The following is a 10,813-nucleotide window of genomic DNA, read 5'->3' as shown; positions in this document are numbered from 1 at the left end:
GGAAGATTTGACTCGCAGAACTGACATTGTGATTAAACCTGCAGATAAGGGAAGTGCGGTGGTGATTATGGATAGGGCACGCTATCTGCAGGAAGGGCTGAGACAATTAACGGACGAGTCCTTTTATTCCAAGTTAGAGGCTCCCATTTTCATGGAGTCGGTCCCCCGCATTGAAAGAGTAGTGAACACCTTACTGAGGACAGGTTTTATTTGCAAACGACAGGCCAAATATTTGTTGGGGGAAGTGAGGCCTAGGCCCAGGCGGTTTTATTTGCTTCCTAAGGTCCACAAGCCTCGGGATAAATGGTCTAACCCCTTCAGTTTTGATCTGGAAAATACACAGAACAAGCATGAAGATGGACTGACAAGCACTCAACAATAAATGGTTCTAAATAAACCCATAATGACCAGAATCCTACTGTATGTGTGCATGTTTGTGGGTGTATGTGATCTTTTTGTGATCATTTCTAAGCATTTTCAATCTCTCATACATATACAAAACTAAAGAATTAGCCTATCATCATTTTCACTCTTAAATACTAGTAGCAATGACTAATAATTTAATTTAATTATTTTTATAATGGCAGATTCAATTTCATAAACCCAAGTCACATACAGATGCCACCATCATTTGAAACATAAACTTATAAAACAGTATAAACTCACTGCTCTGTTGCCGGTGGATGCATGAGGGTACATGTTCGGCAGCAAATGTTTCAGGTTGTTCAGCAGGTGCTCTGTCAAAGTGTTACACAGCCCCTGTTCCTCAATCATGGTGGGGCCAAGAGGAACGCTGCACACACAGATAACAAACGTGTCACATCACTATATAACAGACACCCATCTTTCTTTTATGATTGACAGCTCCATCAGACTGGTCTCTGTGTCTCATAGGATCCTGAAAACTTGTGCATGTAATTCTTGAAACCTCAGTACTTGAGTTACATTGTAATGTGCTTGGGGGTACAGACTCTATCAGCTGAATACACACACAAACACTTACTGAAAGATGGTGGGTCCAAAAACTATTGACAAGTTCTTGGATGTCATACGATTTAGAAGACTCTCAGCTGCCACACGGGACAGGAAGTACATCAGGTAGCAGAGGATGTTAAAATGTTCCTCCGGAAGACTGTTCCGGATCATCCTCACAGCCTGATTCAGTTCTTCCTCTTTTGAATCTGCAACATACAATGAAGAAGATTCAATCAGATTTGATTTTCTTATTCCAAAATGTTCACTCCTCACCACCGCAGCTTCACCTACCCCTGAACACCTTCAGCAGTTGTGTCCTGTGTGACTCTGGAATAAGTCCACCAGGCAACTCCCTGAGGAAAAGTTTCAATAAGGAGGCAAGAGTAGGAATATCCCCACTGTCAAACTCCGGAAAGCTTCCTTGATCAAAACCTTTCCTTAATTCCTGGCAGAGTTTCACTTTCCCGCCAACTCTGAACAGGCCACTCTGACTGAGACCTAAACACAAACACACATTTTAGAAATACACATAATCTCAGAATACGTGGAGACTGAGAAACAGTGTCAAACACACTCACCATGCTTCTCCACAAACTCCACTATGTGCATGAGCGCTAGAGGAAGACCCTGCCTCATCTGTCCACTCTTCCTCAGGTCAATCAGAGGCACACCAAAAACATTCTTCTGTGTTTCCACCTGCACAAAAGTTTCAGAAAAAAAAAAAAAAATCAGGACGGTTAACTAATGTAGGCTTCTGTACAGGACAGACTGCATAAGAAAATAACTTTACAGGAAGCTGTCTACCAAGTGTGCATTTTAAAGGATGTATAGTCAGGAAATATTACATTTACAATAGCATTTCTTCATGTGGGCTACACTTGGAAAGAAACCTAAAATTCTCGGGACAGCAGCATGTGTCCAAATTTTAATCTTAACCATTCGATTTCATCAGAAACTATCTGTAAACGGGGCTTTAAAGCCACAATATGTAACTTTTTTGCTTTAAAAATAGCAAAAATCACTATATCTATGTTATATATATTTTTTTGTTGTGTACTTACATTATCCCGACTGTTTCCAACAACTTTCAAACCAGGAGAAATTTGTAATTTAATTCGAGAAACGTCCCGTTTCTTTATTTCCGTTTTGTCGCCGTCAATGGCGTCATATCCGCGTTGTCCCTGGTTTCCCCTCGTACTGCCATGGCAACCAGAGCTATGAACCAGAGCCCTCTGATAGTAACCAAAGCGACTGACGGTAGTTCGCAATGTCTATTTGCACGCTGTTGTTGTTGTTTCGTTTAAACATTATGGACCATGGCAAGCAGACTTTGGATACAAAAGGAGAACTAAAACGAGAATCAATATCAGCGCGGTGTTTTCGAGATGCCTAGAGCTCCCATATAGACAGTATATAAACGAGAGCTCCACGTCCGAGACGTCGACCGCTTCTACATGTACTTTATTAAACAGGTGAGCACATTTACATAAAACTAATCAATGTTATATAGCTCAACATGATGAAATGTTAGAATATGATCTGTATGTTATTCTAATGTTGATCTAGCTTACTGCTAGTCTCATACAGACAAACTAACATAATACATTTCAACACATTCAAATGCAGTTTAGTGTGATAGTGTAATGTTACGCCGCCTTCATACTGGCAGTTGAAATCAGCTCCGTAATACGCAATACGCCCCCAGCGGACGTACTACACCGTTGAAAAGCTTCGGAAGCGAGTAGAACAAAAATGGCGGAGAGATTAACGGATGATTTTGTCAGTGTCAGAATGTACAATTCTGTATGATCTCTCTGATGAGGGTTATAGAGACAGGCTGCTGCGTGGAGGAAAGTTCCCCAGGACGTTGATATGTCAGGTCGGCTAAATGTGATATAGTGGTATAGGGCTTTTAATTGTATTAACTGCCCTAATAACGTTAGAAAATCATGAAAATAAAAAAATGGCATGACAACTTATCGTTATAAAATCATTATTTATTTTATTAAAAGTTGAGAATTCAGGTTTGTTTATCATTACCATAGCAACGCTAACTTCCGCCGTCCGTAGCCTTTCGCAAGAGTTAAATTTTTTGAACGCATCCGGATGACCAACGGACACGATTTTTTTCGCACCGCACTCGTTCGGACCCGGTTCGCACCCATTCGGATGCGGTCTGCGAATCTCCATAGGAAATGAATGACGATTCAGCATCAGCAAAAACAGCGAGTCTATTAGGTTAGCCAAAATCAGCGGTCAAATCGCTCCCTCGTGATTTGTAAGAGCACTCTTCCCTTTGATTAGCCTAATTTAGATTTTAGTAAAGACAAGAACAGTTCAATAAAAATATATAAAATATTGTTTGTATCCATAACGTTTACTGATGGTCGCCTTTACGCCGACGTACGTTACGTTAAAAGTCAAGTCAAGTCAAGTTTATTTGTATAGCGCTTTTCACAATACAGATTGTATCAAAGCAGCTTCACAGTATTAAATTAAAATAATACAACAAAGTTTGTTTCAAGAGGAATTTATTGATTGATAAAATTAAATTAAATATCCCCAAAATATCCCCAACTGAGCAAGCCAAAGGCAACAGTGGCAAGGAACCGAAAAACTTCATCAAGTGACCTAATGGTGTCCTAAAACTCCATCAGGTGACCTAATGGAGAAAAAAAAAACCTTGGGAGAACCCAGGCTCAGTCGGGGGCCAGTTCTCCTCTGGCATTTATGAGCTAGAGGCCGGATTGTAGTTTGAACTGTAGGATTATATGAATGCCTGGCTGAAGAGATGCGACTTTAATCTAGTTTTAAACTGGGAGAGCGAGTCTGAGCAACGAACAGTATCAGGAAGACTATTCCAGAGTTTTGGAGCCAAATGTGAGAATGCTCTCCCTCCTTTGGTGGTTCTGGATATCCTAGGTATGACCAAAAGCCTTGAATTTAGTGATCTTAAAGAGCGCGATGGATTATAGGGTGATAAAAGATCCGTTAAATAGACTGGAGCTAAGCCGTTTAGGGCTTTATAGGTCAGTAGCAATACCTTGTAATTAATACGGAACTTTATAGGTAACCAATGCAGTGATGATAAAATCGGTGTTATATGATCATATTTTCTTGATCTAGTAAGAACTCTAGCGGCGGCATTTTGGACTAACTGTAGCTTGTTTATTGAGGATGCAGGACAACCAGCTAGTAAAGCATTACAGTAATCCAGTCTCGAGGTCATGAATGCATGAACTAACTTTTCTGCATCAGAAACTGATAGCATATTACGTAGCTTAGCAATGTTTCTAAGGTGGAAAAATGCTGTTTTTGTAACATATGAAATATGATTTTCAAAAGACAGGTTGCAATCGAGTATAACACCCAGGTCTTTTACTGTAGAGGATAAAGTAACAGGACATCCTATGATGTTAAAGTTGTATTGTGCGAGGTTTTGTGGGCGGTTTTTTGAACCGATAAGTATTACCTCTGTCTTGTCTGGATTTAATAAAAGAAAATTACGGGTCATCCAATCTTTTATATCTTTAACACACTCTGTCAATTTGGAAAATTTTGCGTTTTCATCCGGCCGTGATGAAATATATATTTGAGTGTCATCAGCATAACAAAAGAAACTAATTCCATGTTTCCTTATAATATTTCCAAGTGGCATCATATATATTGAAAATAACAGAGGGCCTAATACAGATCCCTGCGGCACTCCATAGTTTACTGGAGTTATGATCGATTTTTCTCCATTTAAATAGACAAAATGGTAGCGGTCAGATAGGTATGATTTGAACCAGCTTAGTGCTTGTCCTTGAACACCAGTATAATTTTGTAGTCGATCTAAGAGTAATGTATGATCTATAGTATCGAACGCAGCACTAAGATCAAGTAAAACTAGTATTGAGATACAGCCTTGGTCAGAAGCTAAAAGTAAATCATTTGTGATTTTAACGAGCGCAGTTTCAGTGCTATGATGCGGTCTGAATCCAGACTGAAACTTTTCATAGATCTCATTTTGTTGCAAGAAAGAGCCCAGTTGAGCGGACACCACTTTTTCTAATATTTTAGACATAAATGGAAGATTTGAAATGGGTCTATAATTTGCTAGATTATTATGATCTAATTGTGGTTTCTTAATGAGAGGTTTTATAACTGCCAGTTTAAATGTTCTTGGAACATGACCTAAAGATAAAGACGAGTTAATAATATTGAGGAGAGGATCTTCCACTACAGGTAACACTTCTTTCAGTAGTTTAGTTGGTATAGGATCTAATAAACATGTTGTTGTTTTAGATGAAGTGATAAGTTTATTTAACTCTTTTTGTTCTATAGTTGCAAAGCACTGTAATTGTTCTTTCGGGGTGATAATTGAAGCTGAATTATAAGGCGCGATTGAAGATTGAATGTTTACAATTGTGGTTCTGATGCTTTCTATTTTCTCAGTGAAGAAGTTCATGAAATCATTACTACTGAACTGTAACGGGATATTTTGTTCGGGTGACGTCTGTTTATTTGTTAGTCTAGCCACGGTGTTAAATAAAAACCTTGGATTGTTTTGGTTGTTTTCTATTAGTTTGCGGAGGTGCTCAGCCCTGGCCGCTTTTAGGGCCTTTTTATAACGTGACATACTGTCTTTCCACGCGATTCTAAAGACCTCTAAATTAGTTTGTTTCCATTTACGCTCTAAAATACGCGTTTCTCTCTTTAAAACATGCGTAGTATTGTTATACCATGGTGCTTTATTTTTCTCTCTGACCTTTTTTAATTTAATAGGTGCAACCACATCCAATGTTCTAGAGAGAATGGTGCTCATAGTGCTAGTTAGTTCTTCTAGTTCATCTGTTTGTTTGGGTTCAGGCAGCAGCTGAGACAGATTAGATAAGCAATTTGAGAAATGATCTATGGTGGATGGGAGGATTGTTCTGCCTGGTTGATAACGCGACGCCGCATGACATATTACAGCAGTACGTAATATGCAAGTTACCATGTAGTGATCAGTGACTTCATCACTTTGTGGAATGATATCTATATCGGTTGGATCGGTTCCATGTGATATAATTAAATCGAGTGTATGATTAAGACGATGTGTTGGTCTGGTGACGTTTTGCTTGACCCCAAATGAATTTAATAAATCTGTAAACGCAGCTCCTAACGCATCATTTGGATTATCTACGTGTATGTTAAAATCTCCAACAATTAGTGCTTTATCGACATTGACTAATAGGTCTGAGAGAAAATCTGCAAACTCTTTTAGGAAATCAGCGTAAGGCCCTGGCGGTCTATATACGGTAGCCAAGGCTAGAGATAATAGGGATGTTTTTCTAACATCTAAGAGCGTAACATTTAGTACAAGTACTTCAAATGAAATAAACTTATAACCCGTTTTCTGGGTAACATTTAGAATATCTTTATAAATGGTTGCAACACCTCCGCCACGACCAATCAGACGGGGCTCATGCCTATAACAGTATCCAGGAGGAGTAGACTCATTAATACCGAAATAATCATTTGGTTTAAGCCAGGTTTCAGTAAGGCAAAGTATATCGAAGCTATTATCTGTGACTATTTCATTTACAATAACTGCCTTAGGTGTGAGTGATCTAATGTTTAGAAGACCTAGCTTTAGAAATAGTTTTTGTTTACTAATAGCAACATTTTCTGTTTTAATAACAATTAGATTTTTCCTAGATCCTGCATTAGATTTATTATTTGATCTCACTAAACGAGGAATAGACACGGTTTCTATGCAATGTTCTACACTAGTATTTATATCAGTTGAATTGGTGCAGCAGAGACTATGATTTGGACTTTTGGTTACTAGTCAAAGGGTATTTAACATTTTGGAGATGTTATCTGACAGAAGATCCGCTCCGAATCTGCTTGGGTGTAAGCCATCAGCACGGAAAAGCCTAGGACGCTCCCAAAACAGATTCCAATTATTTACAAAGAGCAGTTTCTGCTCATTGCACCATGACATTAACCATTCATTTAGCGCAAATAATCTGCTGAACTTTTCATGCCCTAGTCGGTACGTGGGAAGCGGTCCTGACACAATGATCGTTGTTTCAGGCGATGTGCTGCGTACCGTATCGATTAGATTCCTGAAGTCTTTCTTCAGAATCTCCGTCTGGCGCAGCCTGATGTCGTTCACTCCCGCGTGCAGGACCACAGTTCCGATGCGCTCGTCACCGTTCAGGATCTCGGGAACGCGAGCAGCGATTTCAGAAACACGAGCACCAGGAAAGCAGTGACTTTGCACCTTACTTTTACCTAACGTAGCGTGTACATGCCGAACGATGGAATCGCCGATGATCACAGCATCGCGTTCTGTTTCGCGTAGAGGGGAGAAGCGGTTTTGTGTCGATAACTCGAAAACCGGGAGGGTCGGAGAAAGTCTTGGTCTAAACCTGACTCGCGTCTTCCGCTGCGGAACCACCCAGGCTTCATGGTGGCGTGTTGGAGCCGGAGTGAACGAGACCATGGCTGATTTCGACCGATGCTGAGGAACGCACGGAGTAGACGCGGTCGGAGTCAGCGGGTTAGTAACGTTAAACACTGATTTGTGTGCATCGGCGCGTGATGTTTCAAGAGCCAAACACCGGTCTCTCAGCTCGGCCTGTCTCAATAAAAGGTTGTGGATCTGTTTCTCAACAGCTTCCAGCTCAGACTGCAGTGCGTGAAGCTCAAATGTGTCCTCACCTGCACCAAGCGGTAGACTACTTTCATCTGATATATTCGCCATTTTAACAGATGGACAGTGAGTTAGCAACGAAGCTACCAGTGATGCTATCAATATTAATACTAATTTATATTATAAGTTTGTTTGTAAGGGAGTGTGGAGAAGACGCGTTCAGCCGTGATCCATGGACGTAACCTTTAAGAGTATGCAGCGTTGGATCACTAATAGGCTTGAGACGCGTCTGCTCAACAGTCCGCGTTGTAACTATGAGGTTTTTTAGGTTTTTTAGTGGTAGGGGTGTAGAGTAGACGCACGATAGGCGAAAAAAAAAATGTTTGTTTATAAGTGAGTGTGGAGAAGACGCGTTCAGCCGTGATCCACGGACGTAACCTTTAAGAGTATGCAGCGTTGGATCACTAATAGGCTTGAGACGCGTCTGCTCAACAGTCCGCGTTGTAACAATGAGGTTTGAGCAGTAACATATTTAAAACACACAATACAGTGCCAGTTAGGAGATCGATCATTTGATTAGCTAAGCAGTCCTGTTAAATCCAATTCCTCTCAGATATCACAGCAATGAAACCAGGTTACAACCATAGGTTACACCTGGGGAAATAACAAATAGGATTAAGTATGGGCGTTAATAGTTGGGAGAAAATATGATGCGTAAATTACGTAATAATGATTAGATCTGCATTTGGTCTTAAAGAGGCAGCAGTCTAATAATCCTGCTGACGATTGCTCCATTAATGTGAATCAAATAACAAAGGCAAAGAGAAAATCAGTCGCAGCTCTTGAATGATATAAGCTTTAATCTATCTATGATAAACTATGCAGTGTTATTTTAAATCTGACTTTATTAGATGTCTTTTTAGCCCATATTACTCCTGATTATTAAAGCACTGGATATATAATTTGTATATTTGTTTAATTGTATACTTTGTTTTTCTTTGACCATGTGTTTGTACTTTGTTTTTGGTGTCCTATGTCTTCTGAATATAAAACAAAAGCCTGCACCCTTCTGCATACCATATGTTTTATTTGTTTTGTTAAAGCGTTGCTTTTTCTTTTACTATAGATATTTATTTTACATTTCAAAATATAAAGCAATATTAATTGTGTTCTAAATAATTTTTTCCCCCTTTTTTTAATATAACAAAAAGAACTGATAATACCGTTAAAGTACCGGATCGATAAGGAGTAGGCCTATTGGTAAGAGTAGTAATACCGAATGATACCCATCCCTATTGGCAGCAACGAATTAAGTTATGGCCAATTTAACTGTGATTAAATTCAGTTTATATACGTCTGCCATATGTTGCCACCCCTCAAAAATTCCTGCCCCCCTCTCGCCACCCCATAAATATTTTTCTAGATCCGCCCCTGAATATTAAGTTACTGCATAATACATTTTCAACTAGCAGAATAGTACAGAATCACGATACACAGTCTCACTTGTAGCCATGTCTTTTAACTATTATAATATTGCGAAGGGCAAAAATAGGAACTTTTAATTGGCTTTACATCATGAACTGTCACTTTACCGCGAGGCCCTGTGCAGGACTTCGCAGACTTGGTACTGTCAGTAGCATAAGCTAACTAGATCTCGTCGAACCAGGTGGGCGTGATTTCAGATAGCCAGGCTCCTCAGCCTCTTTGCCCATTTTCTGTTATCCGGGAGTGACGTAAGGCCAAGATGGCGACGGCCGGCTCCGCCCACTTTAGGCTTCAAAAATGCTCTTCAGAAACCTACAGGTGACGTCACGGACAGTACGTCCATATTTTTTTACAGTCTATGGTTTTACCCAATGTGTACCTCCTTGCCACCTCATACATTAATACGATTTTTAAACTAACAAACCACCTTTATGATTTATTTTCACACAAAATCTGTTGCTCATCAATTTTCAATACTATTCTGCAATCATACACTATGGGAGTAGTGAAAAGCAAATGTTTCTTAGGGTGTGCCTTTAGCCACCTTGTAACCTTCTATACTAAGGTAATATTCATTTAGATTAGAACTCATTTAGATAATTTATAGTATTACCTTTTTATAATGTTAATATGGTCTTATTAGTGCACAAACTCCATCGCACACCTGCAGGTGATAGGTGCGTAGGATAACAAGACCAAATAGGTAGGTCGTTTCAGCAGATTAGGAACTCCCACACACTATCGTTACTTGCAATTAGGGCTGGGCGATATGGACCAAAAGTCATATCCCGATATATTTAGGCTGAATATCGATATACGATATATATCCCGATATTTTTTCCGCAAAGTGAGAGCAAATGTTCAGTCAAAGTCAAAGCCAAATATGACATGTCACAAGTAGTTTTATTGAAACCGGCCATTTCAGTGAACAGTTGCAAAATCAAATGAATAAATAATAAAAAGGTTTCTTCACCTGGTTCGCAATTAAATGCTCAGCTGTTCAAATAACAATAAAATGTAAACATAAATACTGAATAACAGCAGGAGTACCTTTTTTGAAATCAAAGCTCCATAAGGTGCACATTTAAATTAAATTAAAATCTTAAATAAAAATACCCTATAAAATAAAATAGGCCAATCTTTTTCTGAAATAAATATATTTATGAGAAAAGTAAAAAAAAATTACTTATAGCCTAGTTGTTTTTTTGACAACTATAAATGGCTTATTAAAATTTTGGCGCTTTGACGATGTTGATCCCGTTGTCGGTTGTTATAGCAACCAGATACTTTTCTTGGAGTTTCCAGCTTGCAATTGCGTCCTGCAGGGCCTCAGCTATGTGCTCACCGGTGTGATCCTGGGGGAAATAACTTGTTTGGAGACACACTGTTTTCATCTCCCAGTCTTGAATGAAGTGAACTGTCACGCTCATGTAAGGCTCACACGTCCTGCTCGACCACATATCGCTGGTCAACGCAAAATGGGTCACGTTAGCGAGCCGGTCAGCAAGGCTCTGCCTGACTTCAGTGTACATTTGTGGCAGTGCTTCTCGTGCAAAGTAGTTGCGACTGGGAAGCTCATATCTCGGGTCCATAGTTTTCAGTAGCTTTTTGAATCCGACTTGTTCCACATTTGCAACGGGGACCATATCTTTAGCAATGTGATAGGACACCGTTTTAGTTATAGTACACCACTTGTCACTTTTCTTTTCATAAGGCACATTGCGGGAA

At 39.5% G+C, this 10,813-nt stretch overlaps 1 protein-coding gene across 1 annotated transcript; it reads right to left on the bottom strand.

Annotated features, from left to right (window-relative positions):
- Nucleotides 1-371: 371 nt before the first annotated feature.
- Nucleotides 372-10,545, bottom strand: LOC309494672 (protein FAM13A-like; the record flags this gene model as incomplete). The annotated part of the gene is made up of 5 exons (XM_082164087.1): nucleotides 372-793; nucleotides 1,004-1,181; nucleotides 1,267-1,473; nucleotides 1,554-1,671; nucleotides 10,471-10,545. 5 exons carry the CDS (start codon nucleotides 10,543-10,545, stop codon nucleotides 628-630), a joined length of 744 nt encoding a protein of 247 aa, XP_082020213.1. The 3' UTR covers nucleotides 372-627.
- Between the last annotated feature and the right edge of the window lie 268 nt (nucleotides 10,546-10,813).

The sequence above is a fragment of the Leuciscus leuciscus genome, assembly GCF_965113295.1.
Source record: "Leuciscus leuciscus genome assembly, chromosome: 3".
Lineage (NCBI taxonomy): Eukaryota > Metazoa > Chordata > Actinopteri > Cypriniformes > Leuciscidae > Leuciscus > Leuciscus leuciscus.
Note: the sequence above shows the minus strand (reverse complement) of the source record. Positions and strands in the feature narration are given on the sequence as shown.